Genomic DNA, 19,091 nt, shown 5'->3' with positions numbered 1-19,091 from the left:
TTATTTTTGCTTCTTCTTTTTTCTTTTTTCTACTTTGCTGCGTTTACGCCGCGTACATAAATTTATATCACACGCAATAAATATAATAATATAAAAGAACATTTCTTTCTTTTGTTTTTTTTTTTCGAAATTAAACAAATTAAAAATCGTGCTCGTGCCATATTGCGTTATTAACTAATTACCTTTTTTTAACGTGATTTTTTTAGTATATGTTTTTACATGCTTTGAACTTGAATGTTATATTTTTATGCTTTTCAATTAAATGTTAATTTTACTAATATACATCGATAGCATTTGCATACATGTTGCAGTTAAAATTGATTCGAAAACATGTTGCTGGCAACATGCTGCCAAGGTGCGCATATGTGTGTGTGTGTGTGTGTGTATTAATTTCGAGTGCAGCTATTCGTTGTGAATGGCAATGACTGTTTGATGTAATTCTAATTAACGTTTTAACGTTTTTGGCAAATTGTTGAATTATCGATTATATACTATATATCGATTGGTTTAGTGCAGTCTGTGATGATTGGCCTTGGGCATGGCGCCGACAATGCGCACACGGCCCAAGGTGCCCACTGCGCCAGCGCCAGCGCCACCAGACAGCCGCTGATGCTGCTGTTGTTGCTGCTGCTGCTGCTGTTGCTGCTGCTGCTGCTGCTGATGTTGCTGTTGCAGCAATTGCAGTTGCTGCTGGTGACGCTGCTGCTGCTGCAGTAGCTGCTGCTGTTGCTGCTGTAGATGTTGCTGCTGCTGTTGCTGTGGATGGTACTGCGGCGCGTGTTTGGCATCGTTGCAATCACAGAATTGCGGCGGCGGCGCCAGTACCAGATTCTCGGTGCACAGCTGTAGATTGTTGTTGCCCGGCTGCGGCACAGCAGCAGCAGCAGCAACGGCAGCAGAAGGCACAGCCACCAGTTGACCGCTGGGCAGCATGCCCACAATATGCGTGGCCATCTGCTGCTGCTGCTGCTGGTGGTGCTGTAGATGTTGCTGCTGTGTTGGCTCACCGTCGCTTTCCGCCTCGAGGGGCGGCGGCAACTGCACCAGCGAGACGGCGGTGGTGCGCGTGGCGCCACGCTGCATGGCAATGGCCGCTGCCTGTTTACGCGTGAGCGAATTGTGACGCTGAAAGGCCTTGGCCGGCGGCGACGGACTTAGCTCGCCGTCGTCATCATCCAGATCGGAGCGCTGCTCCAGCTCCGAGTCGTGGCCCTTGTGCAGCTGCTGCTGCTGCTTGGCCACCAGGGCGGCAGTGCTGGCACCACCAGCGGCCGCTGCTTTGGCTTTGAGTATCTGCTGCAAGTGTTGCTGATGCGCCAGTTGCTGCTGTTGCTGCTGCAGTATCTGCTGCTGTGTGGCAATCAGCTTCAGATTGGGATTCGACTGATGATGCAGCTGCTGCTGTTGCTGCAGCTGTTGCTGGTGATGCACATTGGGTATGCGGCCCAGCACCTGAGGGCTGAGCACCGGCTGATTCGATTTGACTTGAGCTGTTGCTGCTGTTGCTGGCAGCTTGTTAGCAACTGTTGTTGCTGCCTTGCTGCTCAGCTGTTGCTGCTGCTGCTGTATAACTGGTGCATGTTGCTGCTGCACCAGTTGCTTAACTGTCAGCGTTGTTGTTGCTGCTGTGTTGTTGCTGCTGTTGTTGTTGTGATTGCCGCTGCCATTGTTGTTGAGATTGCCAGTGGACGTGGACTTGGTGGCCGCCTCGTAGGCAGCAGCAGCATGGGCCACATTTGTGCCCGCGTTAATGTTGCTGCTGGCTTTTGTGTTGCCAGTTGCTGTTGCCGTTGCTGCACCAACACTGATGGTTGTCTTGGCCAGGGGCTTAGCCGGCGGATCGGGTATGGTCTTAGGCTCCTCGACAATGGTCACGCTTGGCTTCTTCTTGATGGTATCCGTGGGCTTGCCGGCGCACGTGGCCAGCAGCTCCTGATCGCTGCTCACGCCGGAACTGCTGTTGTCGCACTCGTCCTCGCCAGCAGCAGGCTGTGGCAGTAACTGCTGCGGGTGCTGCTGCTGCTGTTGCTGCGGTTGTTCGTCTTCCTTCTTAAGGAAGCCGTTGGGCGAAGACTTGGAGGTCTTAAGATTGCTGCGTATGCGCTGAATTTCCTCCACGGACAGCGAGTGCGAAATGGAGGCACCTGAGCCAGAGGCAGAGCTGCTGCCGCTAAAGAGGGACAGAGAGAGGGGCAGGAGTAAGTGGAGGCATGAGTCCGGTTAACAGCTATTTGTGGCACTTACCTGGCCTGACTGTTGCCGCTTGTTTCCGGCACATCGAAGAGCGCAATTTTCTCATTGAGCTTCGTGTTGCGCGCCACCAGAATCGAGTTCTCATCCTCGCCATCTGACTCGCTGCAGCTGTAATCTGGCTCGGGAATGGGCGGTGCCGCGCCAGTTGTGGCAGCTGCAACAGTTGCCGTTGCATTGCCATTCGCCTGCTGCTGCTCTTGTGCAGCTGCTGCTGCTGCTGGCGGTGGTTGTGGCGCCGGCGGTGTCGGAGCTGGCGGCGATTGAGGTGCTGCTGCTGTTGCTGCGGCTGTTGTTGGTTGCTGCTGCTGTAGCTGTGGCGCCGCATAGTGGGAGCCGGCCGGAGCAGGCGCTTGAGCACGCAGCTGAGTGGGCGCCGCATATTGACTGACATGTTGCTGCTGCGGCTGCTGCTGTTGTTGCTGTGAGGCGGCTTCCTGCTGCGGCTTTTCCTGCGCCTGCCGCAGCTTCCAGGCCATCACGTTGCGCAGCTCCTGGGGCGAGGCATAGATCTTGGCATTGGCCGATGGATTGAAGCTGCTCTGGACGCCATCGATGGCCGCCGAGGTGACTGCGTCATTCTCGGCGCGCTTCTTCAGCTTCTGCTGCAAGGATATTGTGCTCTCGTACTCCGATACGCTGCTGCGTGTCTCCACCTTGACCACCTGGCCGACGGGCGGCGGCGGCGGTGGGTGATTGGGCGGCGGCAGCACTGCTCCACCAGCGGCAGCAGCAGCTTTGCTCTCCTCCTTGTTGCCCGCCGTGTTGAGACGCTGCAGCGAGGCGTGCAATGTGGCCACGTCGTCCTGCGAGTGGTGACCCTTGCCCGCCGCCTGCCAGATGGACGAGGCGGAGCCGTGCAGCTGCGGTCCGTGCAGATCGGGTGTCGAGTGGAAACGCTTCTGATCGCGACCGCTGCCAACAATCGCCCCACCTACCGTGGGCGTGGCCACCGGCTTGCCACGCAGCGTGCCGCTGCCGTGCTTGCTCCTGGCTGTCTTGCGCTTCATCTCGGCGACGCTGCCATAGACCAGCGGCCCGGTGCGCATGGGCGAGCCATTGGCAGCTGGGGGCGTGGCGGCACCACTGTCCGTGCCCGACTGGAAACGCGAGCTGGTCATCATGGTCGCATAACGGCTAGCGCTCGAGGCGCTGCCCTCGCCCTGCTGCCGCTGAAAGAGCTCCTCCAGCTCGGCGGCGGTGATGCGGCTGGATGTGGGCCGCGCCTTGATGCTGGCCGTGCGCAGCTGCACCGGTGTGCCCGGATGTGTGGGCGTGGGCGTGGCAATGGACTCGACCGAATTGGATTTGGTATGCGGCACCTCGTCCTGCTCCTTCTCGCCGCCATTCTCCAGGCCGGCGACCATAGACTTGGCCCTGGCCCGCCCCACACTAAGCGTCGTCTTGGGATCACGTCGTGGCGGCATGGGCGCCATGCGCACGCTGCCACCGCCGCCCGAGGCGGAGCTGCCGCTGGCATGGCTGCCCGGGCCCATGGACATCTTGCGCGGCAGCGTGGCGCATTGGCGGTGCGCGCTCTGCGGCGTGCTGGGTCCACTGTTCAGATGCTGGCTGCCGGCGCGTGCGCCACTCGGCAAGTACTGAGCGCTAGCCTGCATCTGGAGCGGAAACTGTGGCGAGACCACGGTCATGTTGACCAGGGCACCCGCCGAGCGTATCATCTCGACAACCTGCTCGTGCGAGGCGGCGCTGACATCTTCGCCGTTGATGGTGAGCAAAAAGTCGCCCGGACGCAGTCCGGCCATGTCGGCGACGCCGCCGGGATCCACGTCATCCAAGTACTGCAGTGCCGGGAAGCGCTCGGAGGGACGCAGCTGCATCAGCTGGGAGCTGGCCTTGGCGCCGCGCAAAATGAAGCCAAAGCCCCGCTTGGCCCGATGCAGCACCACCGAGCGGGGCGCATTGTAGGCCCTGAAAGATTCCAGCATGTGGATTAATAAGAGACCTGACAAGGATTAGAAAGCAAACTTACCCCTTCTTGATGCGAGGCGCTGTGGCGCTGCTATATTGTCCAATGGAATTGTTGCCTATGTGGCCACCATTGCCCTCCGGCAGATGTTGCTGCTGCTGCTGCTGGCAGGAGCCGTTGCTGGTCATCGAGAGCGAGGGCGACTGATGGGGCTGATGGAGCAACGTGCTAGAGCTGCCCGAGTGCCCGCCCAGGCTCAGTTGGGGCGAGCCCTGGTAGGATGCGGGCTGTGGCTGCAGCGGCTGCTGCTGTTGTGGAGCAGCCATGCCCGTGCTGGCGGTCATCACATTGGTGATGTGCTTCTGGCGCAGATTCACCTCCTGCACGCAGTCGGCGGGAAAGAAGCCCGACTGATTGGTGCCGCGCACATAGCCTTCGAGCAGGCCGCAGTCGGTGCTGCCCACCACCTCGATCACATCGCCCGGCTGCAGCCGTATGTGACCCACTGTATTGCCCGCATAGGGCTCCATGCACACCACCGTGGTGCTGGGATGCCCGATCGAGCAGGCCGCCGAATCCGAATTGGTGCCCACGCCCGACGAGTCGCTGATGATGTCGCTGGTGTCGCCCAGCGATTTATCTGTGCGGATGGCAAAAGCGGAAAATCAAGTAAGTCGATAGGTCCACGGACAAATGATTTGACCAGCTCCGTGCTGCAGCCGGAGCCACAGCCGGAGCTGGGAGCTGGACAGAGACAACATTGAGTATGACGATTACATGCGAATGTAGAGAGTGGAAAGTATATTACAGGCGGAAGGAAGGAGAGGTGAGCACAAGAAGCAATGCGTTTCGAGACATTTGTGAATGTGGCTGGAATAATTGCGTGGCGAATCGCTTAGACACGGGCGAAATTGCGGGCGACTCATTATTTTGCAGCGAATGTGTCTTTAATTAATCTACAAGTGAATGAGTTGTTCTATGTGCCTGCTATTTGGTATTACTCGGCGTTGCCCGTGCAACGTGCTTTTCATTTAATTAAAGTCTACTTCCCACCCAGTTTCCGATCCTCGGGGTGAATTTTTCACCATTGGTAACCTCTATTTATTTGTTTGTTATGTCTCAACTGTCGGCTACTTTCCCATTTTCCTACCCAGTCCTAGTTTTTTTAAGTAAACATCTGTTACAGAGTCTGCGCGTTAAGCCTCAGTCAGTCAGTCAGTTAGATATATTAAGTGTAAATATGACTGATTCGCATGATTCACTCGGCCTAATGAATCGTTGAACAATTTATCGATAACTGAGTCACAGTGTGAATTTGTAATCGATTAAAAACGTGCTTAAGTATATTGATAAAATCGATAATTATCATAAACTGTTTCTTTTAAAAACAGGTAAAAGACATGCACTTGTGGAATTGGATTACATAAAAAATAAACTATATTCTTAAATTAAACTAAAGCTAATACGCATGCTTGAATCGTTGCAAATTTAATACTTGACCTTTTCTTGGGTTTATACATTGTTCATTATAGTAAAAGCAGAAAATATGTACAGTAATACCGAAATATATGTGTGTGTATGGCTCTCTCTTAGTAAACCCTAAGCCTCAATTGATGATGCTCCATTTTAAATTAATTGAAATTATAAATAAACTTAAGGAGAACTTAGGTAAAAGGCGAAATCAAAGTAAATTCCATTACCTGTCACAATGCTGATGTCGTCCTCGTGAGAGCGATGTCCCGACGAGCCCTCGGATAGGCTCGAACTGGCCGAGCTGTAGGCGCCCAGCATGTGCTCCGATGGACAGGGCGAGGGCGGGCCGTGCAGCTGCAGATGCGGCTGCTGGTGCTGGTGCTGGTGGTGCAAATGCTGCACGTGCTGGTTATGGTTATGGGGCTGGTTCTGGGTCTGGTGCGGCTGCAGCTGCTGCAGTTGCTGGCGCGAGAGCGTGCCCATCAGGCTGCCGCCTCCGTTGCCATTCACACACATGCCGCCACCTGGCCCGGCACCAGCGCCCCCTGCACCACCCAGCCCACCGGCAGCCGCAGCAAGCAGCCCAGCGCCAGCGGCCCCGTTGGCGCTCAGCCAGCCGATGCCCGAGCGGCGCTTCGGATTGTAGCGCGGTGGTCCCCGGAAGGGTACTGCGATGTGGATAGTAAGGATAGTTTGCGATTTATACGTGTATATTTGTGTGTGTGTTGTGGTTATTGTTCTTGTTGTGGGAAGAGTTTTGTCAGTCGCAGCTAAAGAGCTGGGTTTATGTGTCGCGGTGTTGGGGAAAAGGGCTCTGATACATATATTTTTCTGTTAGCTATGGTTATGTATTTTTGTCACATTTTGTGGCCAAGTTTGTGGCGAAACCATCCGGATTCCAGGTTTATGATAATGGCTTATGCGGGCTGTGCTAGAGATGAGCAAATGTTCGATAAGAGACTGTCATTTCTTAACAGCTGTTAACTAACATAACTGACGCATGTTAGGCAGAATATGTTATTGCTCAACCCTAGCTAGCTCTACTCAATCTAGAATCTAGAATCGGGCATACTCGCATTAAAAAAAAAAAAAAACAAATAAAATATAAAGACAAAAAATAAAGGATCAAATTCCTAGACCATTTCCTATGGATGCTAACACTTGGGATCGGTACACCAAAGGTTCTTCTGTTACTTACTGTACTTACTGCTCTGCTGCATGAATGTAGCTCAAGGCAATTGACCGTAGGATAAAGCAAAATGTAGCAAAAAGTTCACATTCTAGTAATGTGCAAAAACAAACTAGCTAAACAATATGATGTATAGGTTATGTATGCTGTATGAATACATGGATAACGGTAAAAATTTAACAAAACATTGAACAAGACAGCCAAGAGAGACACAGACAGAGAAAGAGAAAGAGAGATATATAGACGTGGCAATGAGGTGTGAGAGTCAAACGAGTACACGAGCAAAAATTGAAACAAGTTACAGTTACGAATAAGTACTATGCATATATATATATAGAAAGAGAGGTAGTATATATAGAAAATATATCTCAAGCAAATGCAAAAATATGCAAGGCAAATACATATAAAATCTTGTACATATAGCGTTTGTTATATAATATGAGCCAAATGTTGTATGTTTAATTGATATATATGAAAAATGATTTTCGATTCGAGGAGTCCTAAATGATGAAATGATTTGTTGATATATGATTTTGATATGAACAGTTTAAGTGTCTTTAAGAACTTAACAGTTTTTTAAGGGATTTTGGGACTAAAAGTGATTAAAACAGAGCATAAAAATCGGTTGGAATTGATCTAGGCTATAGATACTATAGATTGAGTAGAGGAAACTCGAGAAAACTAAAATAAATCAAGGTGTGACAAAAAAATGGGATTAACTGAGTGGTAAACGAGGCTGAGTATGAGTAAAAAGTACAATATATGTCAATGTCGAGTACGAGTCGATTGGGATTGGTCGATGCGTTTCAGGAACGTTGATATCATGTTTATTAAGCAAAATTGGCCAAAATAACTTGGGCCGTTTTCCACAAATTTATTGTAAAAAAGCGCTCTAGCGCTTCGGGCTGAATGTGGGTCATCAATCACTCGAGTCTGTCATTCATTTTTTAGATTACGTGAAATGATATCAACGTTCCGTGATTTGTGTGAGTGCGAATGAATGTTTGTATGATTACGATAGGCTCGTTTACACTCACCAATATCCTCCGATTTGTAGTTCTCAATTATCTCGGCAAGTTCCAAGTTGCCAGCGATGACAGCAACCTGAGGAATAAAGTTATATTAGCCCAGAGTGAAACCAGAAGCTTGGCTAGGCACTAAATTCGGATTGACTACAAGCAAAACTACGTGAAAAGTACCATGAAGACAACTAGTATATTATAAGTATATACGAGTATATATTACGTTTAACTGTAGCTAAAAGTGTGTCAGACTTTAATTTGGATTCGTTTTTGTTTTAAATACCTGATAGGGAGTTTGGTTGGCAAAGTTCTGGGCACCGCGTTGTGCGCCGCGAAAGAGAAGCATTCTAGCACAAGCCTCTTGGTTGTTAACAGCGCAAACATGCAACGGGCTGTTACCGGACGCATTGCGTCCATCCATGTCAGCACCGTAGAACAACAAGTGCTCCAAGTGCTGCACCAGGCCATGCCTACAGGCCTGAGCACAGTTTAACAATAGTTAGGCAAGCGTTTAAAGTTAGACAGAAGAGAAGTAAAAATCAATTAGCAAACAAATCTTATATCTTTCCCAGCACCAGCACCAAAGTTTCTCTCAATTTGGATAGGGAGCGGGGGCTTTCACAAGAACCAAAAAATATATATATGAATAAATAGAAGTCGTAAAGCTATCTGGACCGTCACCGACTTACCTGATGCACCTCGTTCCAGCCCTGGCTGTCCTGTATGCCCAGAGTGGCGTGATCGTGCAAGAGGCTCTCCGTGATCTTCGCCTCGCATTTGCGTGTTATAGAAATGTACAGGGGCGTTATTCCACGTCCGTCACGATAGTTGGGCGAGGCGCCCAGCTCCAGCAGTGTGCTGTATAAAATACATATGACAATTAATCAAATTTTTAATCAGGTTTTCGGTCATTCTTCGATTCTGGAGTGGGAATATCCAGCTTCGTAGCCAGTCAGACAATCGGTCAGGAGAAGTATATCCCAAATAGTAATAGGTCTCACCTAACTGCCTCGAGCGAGTCATGTTCGACGGCTCTATGGAGCGCCGTGGTGCCATCCTTGGTGCGGTAGTCCAGCAGAGCACCGCCATTGACCAGGGCAATGAGCAGCTTGTTGGGCTTCTTGGCGCCGGTGGCCACGGAGAGCGGCGTCTCGCCGCTTTCTGAGCAATGAAAATTGGGATCTAGGCCCTTGGCACACATCTTGGCTATCTTCTCGACATGCCCGCCATTGATGCACTCCAGGAAGCGACGCAAATTGGCGCGTGTGTGCAGCGCCTTCAGCTGGCGCTCGTCCAGGGTCAGCATCTTATACACGCGACGCTTGTACTTGAGCTGTGGGGCAAAAGGAGATCGGGTCAGTTGAACGCATAATATGCAACTGCTGCAACTTACCTCTAGATAGCCAACTGGTCCATTGAATGGATAGTCGCCCAGGCGTCGTTCCTCGTCCAAAAATTTGCCCGCCTTGCCATTCGAGGGCGGCGCAAAGAGGCCATAGTTGAAGCTCTCCTTAAGCTCCTGCAATATGACAAAGAGAAATAGATGAGTCCAAGTCGGGCTGCAGTGAGTACTGAGTGCTGCTCGTCCATCAGGTGTGCCATTCACGTGCTCAAGTTGTTCACTTTACACACGCATAGCCTCTCATACACCCACAGTCATTCGCACACACTCGCACACCCACACACAAAAGACTTCCTGTTGGGTGAAGCAGCAGATGCGGGCGCCTCACAATGCTGTCGCTAATGAGCGCGTGACAACAGCGCCATCTAGCGTTCGGCATTGCATGCTTAGTTATTCTCTGTTTTTCAGGTGAAAAGGGGTATATTCCTTTCGAGCAACGTGCGTGTCTTAAAGTTACAGAATATAAAGAACATTTATAACTGCCTTGCATTAAGTATTTATAACCTCGACAAGTTTCTTTACTGTAAACAGAGTATTACGCAGTCGCTTGCACCCGACTTTAACGTTCTTACTTTTCTAACGTTGCCTTTAAGTGGCAATATCTTCTGTTAATTATACAAAAAAATGCTCCGGCACTAACAAGCAACACAGAGAACTTCCGTAACATTTTCCAACGCAATGGGAAAACTCTCACTCCCCCTGCCGCACCCCCTCTATATATATATATATATACGTATATATATATATATATGTATATATATATATATATATATATATGTATATATATGTATATATGTATATATATATATATATATATATATATATATATATATATATATATATATATATGTATAGGTACTCATGTTTGTCATTCGCCCTGCAGTCTCAAGTGTGTAACTGGTGACATTGCCAGTGCATTAATTATGCAAAGTGCGTGCTATGTGCACACATGTGTGGCCAGAATTGGGTTCGGATTAGAAATTTGGGATCTGGTTAGGAGTGGAAACCTGACTGTTTCCCTAAGGCAAAGCCCATAATTCGTAATGTGACAAATGTGGCCGTTAAATGTGGCATAGCAAGTGCTAGGAAGTGTGCTACTTTACCGATGTTGTGTAGTGTTGTAAAAGCTTTTTAAAAATGAGAAAACTTTTAATGGTTCCCCATCCCTTTTCATAACCTCGCAGAGATTTCACTCTACGCTAGAAGGAATAAATATCAAGTAAAAGGTTGAGTTATATATATAACGTCTAATTAGACTACGTGTAGTGTTGTATAAGGTGTTAAAGAAGAAGAAGAGAGACAAGATTCCAATTGAACCTAGAATAATTGAGTGTGTGGAATGATGTTGAGATATAGATTTATTTTTAACAATATACAAAGTTGTTATCACTTTGTTCTGTTTGGTTTTTGGTTCTATCAAACACTCACATTTCGTCTCAAGCTAATTCTATCGAACGTCCATAAATATGTAAAATGTTAAACTAGCCTCACGTAACTCGGCATACGTAAGAGTTATTTCCGGATCTTAACTGCTGCTATGTAGCAACAAATCGTAGCTATGCAGCCCTGTCTGCAGAATTCGCCACCCTCGGCGCAATCATAAATTTCCACCACACAAACTAAAACGCCCCCAAATGCCGGGCGCACCCTTCCACACCCTTTATGGCGCCCCTCGTTGTCGCTGCTGCTTCTTCTTCTCCTTTAACTTTGGGCAACTCCCCCGTGACATGCACCACATGCAAATTGCAGACACGTCTCGCCCCGGCCTAAAGCTGCCATCGGATTTGGATTATGTACTTCGACTTGGGGTTTCCTTGCAGGGGCTGTTTGCGGGCGCCCTGCTTAAAGTCAACTTGTTGGCGCAAATTGCATTTTTATGAGTTTTGATTTCGATTTTGCAATCCGCAAGGCACGGCTTACGGCCCTGGCCCTGGCCGTGGCACTGGCCCAGAGAGCGAGGCTAAAAAGTAATTTAGAATTTTTGCTCATTTTGTTGCGTTGTTGCAGCTCGTAAATTCCGCTGGCTGCAACGAAATTGGGGCACATGGAATATTCCATTTTTTATATTTTTATTTTGCATTCGATGTATTTGGTGCTTCGGTGAAAAAGCCATAAATCAATGCAAAGTATCCCTCCAAAAAAAAAAACGAAAGAAATGGTAAGCTTTGACTGGCCGAAACTTAAATACCCTTGCGTCTACTTCAACGCGTTGCACGTATTTTTGTTAGGGAATCTGTATAAGAGTATCCCAGTTTTCAAAATACCCCTCAAAAAAAAAAAGAAAAGAAATGGCAAGCTTTGGCTGGCCGAAGTTATGAATACCCTTGCCGAGATGTCTTCTTCAATGCGTTATACGTATTATAGTCTGTTGGGGCTTGTTTTTGCTGAGCACAAAGTTTAGGGATATTATTTTAAATTAGAATATATGCATTTGTTATTTCTTTTAGCTGACAATAAATTGCAAGCAAGATGCAAATGCAGCCAGCGGGGTGGGAAGTGGGCTTTGATTTGCCTCAGCTGTTTTTCTCAAGAGCGCCAAGAGCGTAAATGTCAATGCGATGCGCACTTGCAGCAAATAAGCGACTTCCTGTTCCAATAAGAAAAGGCAACGCACAATGGCAACAGCGACAATAACAACAGCAACAGCAGCAACAGCAACAAAAGGCATTCATTGATAAATTGTCAAACAGTAGTTGTTGCCGGGCCTGTTGCAATTGTTTGCAAAGACGGACAGTTAGATAGAGAGACAGGCAGACAGACAGTCGAACGGACGGACAGACAGACGGCACGGTCAGCAGGTAAACATAAACACAGTGCCAGCAAAAAGTAAACAGCCAGCCAGTTGGCCAAGTCAATTGCAATTGGGTCGCTACAATTGGCGGCCATCTGTTGCAGTTGCCGCTGCAGTTGCTGCTGCTGTTGCCGCTGCTGTTGCAGTTGCTCGTAATCTCATTCTATTGCAGCAATTAGAGTCGCTGTTGCATTTGCCGTCGCCGTCTCGCGCCACGGCCTGTGTCTTGTGGCAGGCTTTACATTTATGGTCTCATTAGCGTCAGCATTTGCTTTGCTTTAGGTTTTCTTATTTATTTTCGTATTCTATTTGGTTTTGGCAGTCACATGCACAGTTTGACAGCCACAGCATAGCTTAAACTTCGGTTTCATTTAGTTTACTGTACGGTCAGGCCACAAACACCCACTGCAAAAAGGTATCGAATTACACGGCACGACCGAATGCCTTGACAAAGTCGACAAGGCCCCAACGGGAAGAGTCAACCAAATGATAACGGAAAAGATGTCGCCGCACAGTGGGCAAAATTAGTTTACATGCGGGTTAATATTTTGAATGCGAGCTACTTTTAATAAGCCAAAAGTCAAAATGTAACTTGTCTGAAATCTGTTTTAGACAAATGCCTGTCAAGTATAAATAACTTCAGACGATAAAATTAAATCCAAGACTAATCCAGATCATATACAAATAAATTGCATCAGGATGCTCTGGCAAGCCTCTGAAAGTTTTAACTTATAAGCATACGAAAAGAAGCCTCGTACTCCCAACATTATTTTATTATTATGCAAAAATCGTAGGACTGCCTTTTGCGTGGCCCTGGACTGGCCCAAACGAACACAGCTTTAGGGATTAAAAACCTAATCGTTCAACCCGTTTGCTGTCTCATTTTTCAAATTAGTTTTTGTTTTAGCTAAGCCTTATTTCATCTTCTCTATAAATAAACTCCAAAGAGCCGTTCTTCTCTGAGTTCTCTCCATATTTATTTACCATTTCCTGTCCCAGACAATTTTGCTGCGACCTTCCCTGCAAAATCGCTTGTGCAAACTTGGCTATCAAAATGAATAAATTCCATTAAAAGTGTCAATAAATTAAAATTAATTTGTTAGTCAAGCAATAAACTAAAAATAAACCACCTGGTTTTAGGTCTGGGAAGGTCAATTAAAGTCTGATAAAATAGTAGAAAATGTTGAATATTTATTATTTATTACATTTGATGGCTGTCAGGGGCACATCATCTTCATCGTTGGGCCATAAACTGGCTATTATCTAATTATATAGTAGACTCTCTACACACTCTGATTATCATAATTCTGGGCAGAAATGCCTTTTGATGGCCAACTGTCATTGCCTGCTATTGTGGCAAACAGAGCCGAGGGCGCATTTAACGCTTCGTTCTGCAACATTTTGCGTCTGCTGCAACGTCTCAAGTTGCGGCCCAAGCGGCTTCAACATCAATTTATGTAATCTGAACAATACACAGAACTGAACAGAACCGAATCGGGAGCAGGGGGAGCCGGAATCGGATCGGCGGAATATGCCAGGCACATCATCTTATACATTTTGCTCGTTGGCGAAGATGCCTGTGGTTAACCGCAAAGCGCAGACGGCAGGGTGCTCGGTCGGAGGGGGTCAAAGGGGCTGCGGAGCATCGGAGGCACTTTGAATTAGAGTAAGTTCTGTGGCCAAACAATGCGCAGGCGCAGCCAGAGCCGAAGTCCAACACAGTCCACGATACTAGAGCTGAGCGCGTGTCGTGTTGAGTACAAAATCCAATCCGTGTTTGCAATAAGATTAAACACAAAAGTAAAGAAAAACACACGTAAAAAATAATTTGGTGTTAAATTCCTGCGATATCCTATTTATGCTTATGATAAATAAAAATGGATAGCCTGTGTAGCTTTCCGTTATGAGAGTTTTCACTGTAGTTCCGAAACTCGTGCAAACATCGAGCACGCGCCCATCTCTAGCACAGACGCTCTGCCCAGCTACAGCTCGAGCTGGAGCTGCGTCCTCCCATGCTCTTTCCTGCATCCTCCATGTTCAGTTGTAGCTGTCGCGCCATAAAAACGGGTTTCGTTTTCGGTTTCGGCGCTTTGAGTTTGATTGAGTTTTGTTTTGTTGTTTTCTTTGGCTGTTGGCTGTTAGCTGTTTGCTTGGGCGCATTCTTGACCAGCTTTTGGCCAGAATTGAACTTGGGTTGCGGCGTGGGCGTGGCATTGACAGTTGACACTCGCTTTGGGCTCGAGCAGGGCTCTGAATTTTGTTGGTTTCATTTATGCGTGCATTGGCCTCGCGATTGCTGTCATTTTATTCGGCTTGGTTTCAATTTTGGCAGCAGCAGCCGCACCTACAGTTGCAACAGTTGCCGCTGCAACTGCAACTTTTGCATTATCCGCCTTTAAGTTGGGGTCAATGACGCTTTGCCGCCTGCAGAAGACAAGCAGCAGCCGCCTCAAAGTCCTACAGAACACTAGACAACCCAACACAATGCAACAACAACAACAACAACAACAACTTTACAAGCAAAGCAGCCGCCTTGCTGCAAGGATGGGCCTGGCCCAGGGCCTGCCCATGGTTGGCTCCTTGTTGTTTAAGGGGCAGGGCAGTCAGTTCTGTTCTGTTCTGCTCTGTTCTGGGCTCAGTGCCTGTCTTTTTGCTTATCATAAAAAACTAGTTTCGTTGCGCTGCATTTCGTGTTGCAACATGCAACAGCATGCGGCATGCAGCATGCAGCATGCAGCTTGTCATACCCACCTACAGCCAGCGCTGGGGCCAGGAGCATCTTCTTCGTCTTCTGATTGCCAGAAGAAAGTGTTGCAAGACGCTTTGACTAGTAAATTGGAGGCCGCTCTGCAGAGGCGCTGACTAAACATTTATCAGCGGAGCCCATAGGTGCATTGAACTCCCCATCCAGTAGAATGTGAACGTATGCATGTACACTCGGAGAAAGACACAAGTGTTTTGCACTCAACTTAAATAAAAACGAGGACAAAAGCTGCTCAATAAAATTCTTGTTTACAGAAATTTTTTTAGCCCAGCAATTTCTAAATACAAGACTCGAGATATTTTGTAATCCCTTTAAAAACTATTTACTTATTTTTATTTATTCTTAAAACTAATTTAAATCTCTGCCCGTCTCACTTGTAGCTGTAGCCCTTTTTCTCTAAGTGTACCTATGCAATTTATTTGCCCCCAGAGCTGTGGGCGTGCCCGCCGCCCATTCGCCATTCATATTTTTACACTCGACTGCATTCAGACAAACATCTTCCCATCAGGTCTGTCTCGCTGTCCCCCCCACCCCGCTGCAGCTTGTCTACCTGCCTCCCTGTGTCGCTGTCTTTCTTGCTGTCTCGCTGTCGCCCTGGGCCAAAGGACATTGACAGCAGCCGTCGAAAGGTAAACTAAAAGTGCAGCAAGTAGTTGCCAAAGGATGCGGACAACATGACAGTCTTATAGCCATCAGCCACGAGCCATGAGCCACGCGCTGTGAATGCAATTGCAGGTGACAGGCATTGCAATAAAACAGAAGAGAATGTCACTAGTCTCGGTAGAGAGAGTGAGGCACAGAGAGGGAGGGACAATAGAGAAAGGCTTTAAGCAGAGCGGGTGCTAGATTGGCAAACCTTTCAGATATTAACTGTTGATGCCTGACAATGACATCGCCTACCATCTCAAAATGAATGGACAACAGGATGGGTATCTCGAATTATTTTAATATAAACTTGTGTTTGTATTTGTTATATGTTCGTCTAACACAGCTGCACTTACAAAAATTAAACTTTTGTCCAATTGGGTGCTGTACGATATAAAGCTGAAATATATTTGCAGATGTGAGGATCAATATGAAGCCCCAATTTGATACCTTAAGAAACCAAACTCCATTTTTGATCGATAGTAGAAGAGATGTATTCTTTCAACTTAGCTGTTTCTCCTGAAAACGAATGGGGTCGGACAGCGTGATACATTTAATAAAGAGAAATTGGATAAACCTCAGCCTGAAGTTATCTTTATAATCTAAGCTGCACTTAAGCTAAACTATCTGAATTTGTTTGCAGTTAGAGTGTAATCGGGTTTCCCTCTAAATATATGGTCATTCACAACATATTATTTCAAACCGAATGAAATGAGAACTACCTGCTACTTCCACAGTTTTTCACTGTGGTTTGCCCCTCGCTGATATTCCAGCAATATGTATTTTAGCTTCAAAGGTTAAACTAATGCGGCTCACCTAAACAAATTTCTAGCCTGCTTTCTCACATTAAGCATACCGAAAACAGAAAAAATAAAATCAATATTTACACAGACACACAAGGAATGCTGCTGCAACAACAACAACAACAACAACAACAAAAACAAATGTACACATAAAACAAAAAAACACACATGTATAACGGTTATGATTGTTGACTCCGGCAATTTAAAAAGGCGAACAGAAGCTGGAACTGGAGCTGGACCTGGAACTAAAACTGGAACCGGTATGTGAGCGCCGGAAAGTACGTTACAAATTTGTCTAGGCCTGCGCGACGACAACAATATAATAGTACAACAGCAACAACAACAACGAAGAGGCGACAATAAACAGGCGACAAAAGCTGCCCATTTGGCTAAAGCCAGGGTCTGGGGGCAGGGCAGGGCTGGGCACGGGGAGTGGCAAAGGGATGTGATGAATATCAAGATATGCGTCGTTGTTGTCGTGGGGTTAAAGTACCGTTGAAATGCTTTCAGCATTTTTCATATTCATAACACAGCGACAGAGAGGAGGTGCGCCTTGGGGCAAGGGGAAGAGGGCGGGGACGCATTTCTAGCAAACAAACAGAAAATAAATAAAAGGCGTAAAGACGTAAAAACAGAAACAAAACGCCGCCAGCAACTCAAGGGATGGTCACAAGCTGCAAGGGCTGGGCCCTCCCCAAAGGTACGGGTGCAATGGCATGTTCTTAAGCTTTTGGGGAGAGCAGGGGAGAGCGAGGTGGGCTTGGAGCGTGCTGCGGCGAGGCTGGAAATACCTTTAGCCTGCTGCTACCCGCTGCTGCACAGTGAAAGGCCGCTGCGACTTTCCAAGTCGGATCTGTGGCCTGTTTCTATGTCAAAGTCATTGGCCAACGGTCAATGTGGAACAATGAAACGACACACACGACGCAACAACAAAATCAGCAACAGGATGGCTAATGACCGACTAGGACATACCCTGTAACATTTCAAAAAGTCATCTATTCTAGTTGTGTATGGTCTAAATGATAATATACCTAGCTAATTTGCTGTCTCCAGCTTGAGTTATATGAGGGATTCAAAAAATCTAGGTGGAACAAGATATTTGTCAAATGGAGGAAATCGAATATAACTATGATATGCACGACAATGTACTTAAGTTAAGTCTCTGAGATGGATGCTATTATAGAGGCAAACACACGGATGTCGCTGGGTCCATTTGTTTTCATTGCTTACATACAGGGTATTTGAAGAACAACAGCCGAAAGTCAAAGCACGCTCAGCATGTCCAACTGCTCATGACTCGCGCTAATCGATTTGATGGCAAACGTGCAACTGCAACAGTCACAACGATTGGCCAATTCCTATTGCCACTTGGCCACATTGGTTCTGACCACTTGGCTTTCTAACGTCCAACGTTCTGCGTTTTGCTATTTATGTCAGCCGTGTGCCTGGCCACTACAACTGCCAAGCTGACCCGCCCCGCTGACTATTCCCCACGCTCTGTTCTGCTCCCACAGCTGCAGCAGCCAACTTGTTGTCAACGTGACGATGATTTCTTGAGCAAACTTTTCCAATTGCTCGCCATGCACAAGCGAGCATTAGACATTAAATTAATTATGGCCAACCGTGAAAAACCATTTACCGACCATCCCTCTCTATCTCTCTCTCTTTCCTGTCTCGCTCTCTCTCTCTCTATCTCTTCACTGTCTGTTATTTACGCCCCCAACTGGAAAACTAACCACCCCCAGCAGCCGCGCAAGCAGAAAATTAAACATTTCTCTTCTATTTTTATTTTTGTATGAAACGAAATGTTTTTGATTAGACTCCAGAAATGCGGAAATGAAAACCTGTAAACCTGAAGGAATGCAGGCAGAAAGACAAGAGGCTTAAGAGCTGAACTAAATAAATTAAAGATGGAAACTCTCTAGCTTTAAACTATATATTTTGTAACTTATTGTGGTCAATGACTGATTGAAATCTTTCTTAACCTTTTTGCCCTTTTGTATGCGATTGATTGTAGCAGCAACCGATTCGATACTCGATAGCAGCTATTTGCTGGGTCAATCATTCAATTTGATTGAGCTACAGCAGTAAATGTTACTGTGTGTGATCAACTTGAGATTTAGTCTGATTAGACTCGCCACAAAAGCGCATTCCCCAATGGCCCGATTAGCTGGCGATGCTGTTGGTCAGTGTGGCACAAACCGACAGAAGTTCGTTAGCCGCTGGCGTTGCCAGCCTTTCGCCTTGTAGATGCCACATACAAACGGGCTGTAAACAAACGAAACTTCCGTCTGGTTGCACTTCAACACGCTGCATGCTGTACGCTGCAGGCGCTGACCCAAATAGCCAACTCGCTGCTCATAAAAAGCGCCCCGGGAAGCTGTGAGCGAGCGGAGGCAGCAACAGGCAGCTCGGGCAACTCTGGCAGGCGGCAGGCGACGTGCAACAAAAAGCAAAAAGCTGCAATAACGTGTCACCAGCAGGCAGCAATTAAGTGCCTGCAATTGCCATCGATGAGAAATCAAACCGAGCACCAACAAGCGGAAAGTTGCCCTTAAGCCGTTTGCCAGTCCCACCTCCAATCCACTCGACAGCGACCTCCCTCGAGGTGTCGAGTGGCAACCAGTTCCACTTGCAACACTCAAACAGTCCATCAACTTGGCCATCGACTGTCGCTTATTATGAAATTATAGACGAACACGCATTGCCAACAGTTATTATAGAAGAAGAAAAAACAAACTAAAGATTGCGTATACGTCACGTGTGTCGCACTCAACGGCAATTACCCGACTTGTTAAGCGCCTGGGGAGCCGCCAGTGAAT

At 47.4% G+C, this 19,091-nt stretch overlaps 1 protein-coding gene across 2 annotated transcripts in view; it reads right to left on the bottom strand.

The window, feature by feature from the left end:
* The window catches only part of LOC115764459 (SH3 and multiple ankyrin repeat domains protein 1), a 35,322-nt gene continuing 16,231 nt past the window's right edge, over positions 1 to 19,091 (bottom strand). Inside the window, exons 2-11 of one of the 2 annotated variants that reach the window (XM_030707496.1) lie at positions 9,258 to 9,383; positions 8,866 to 9,197; positions 8,554 to 8,722; positions 8,148 to 8,342; positions 7,880 to 7,946; positions 5,881 to 6,321; positions 4,244 to 4,820; positions 2,245 to 4,182; positions 1,776 to 2,170; positions 1 to 1,622 (exon numbers count right to left, since the gene is read on the bottom strand). In XM_030707496.1, coding sequence (XP_030563356.1) covers positions 508 to 1,622; positions 1,776 to 2,170; positions 2,245 to 4,182; positions 4,244 to 4,820; positions 5,881 to 6,321; positions 7,880 to 7,946; positions 8,148 to 8,342; positions 8,554 to 8,722; positions 8,866 to 9,197; positions 9,258 to 9,383 — 5,355 coding nt within the window. In that variant the 3' untranslated portion in view covers positions 1 to 507. The remainder of the gene's footprint in view (positions 1,623 to 1,775; positions 2,171 to 2,244; positions 4,183 to 4,243; positions 4,821 to 5,880; positions 6,322 to 7,879; positions 7,947 to 8,147; positions 8,343 to 8,553; positions 8,723 to 8,865; positions 9,198 to 9,257; positions 9,384 to 19,091) is intronic. The other variant, XM_030707497.1, reaches the window with a different exon arrangement.

This window comes from Drosophila novamexicana, unplaced genomic scaffold, assembly GCF_003285875.2.
Source record: "Drosophila novamexicana strain 15010-1031.04,08,12 unplaced genomic scaffold, DnovRS2.1 tig00000858-arrow-arrow-pilon, whole genome shotgun sequence".
NCBI lineage: Eukaryota > Metazoa > Arthropoda > Insecta > Diptera > Drosophilidae > Drosophila > Drosophila novamexicana.
The sequence above is the reverse complement of the archived record's forward strand: the minus strand, read 5'-3'. Positions and strand labels throughout refer to the sequence as shown.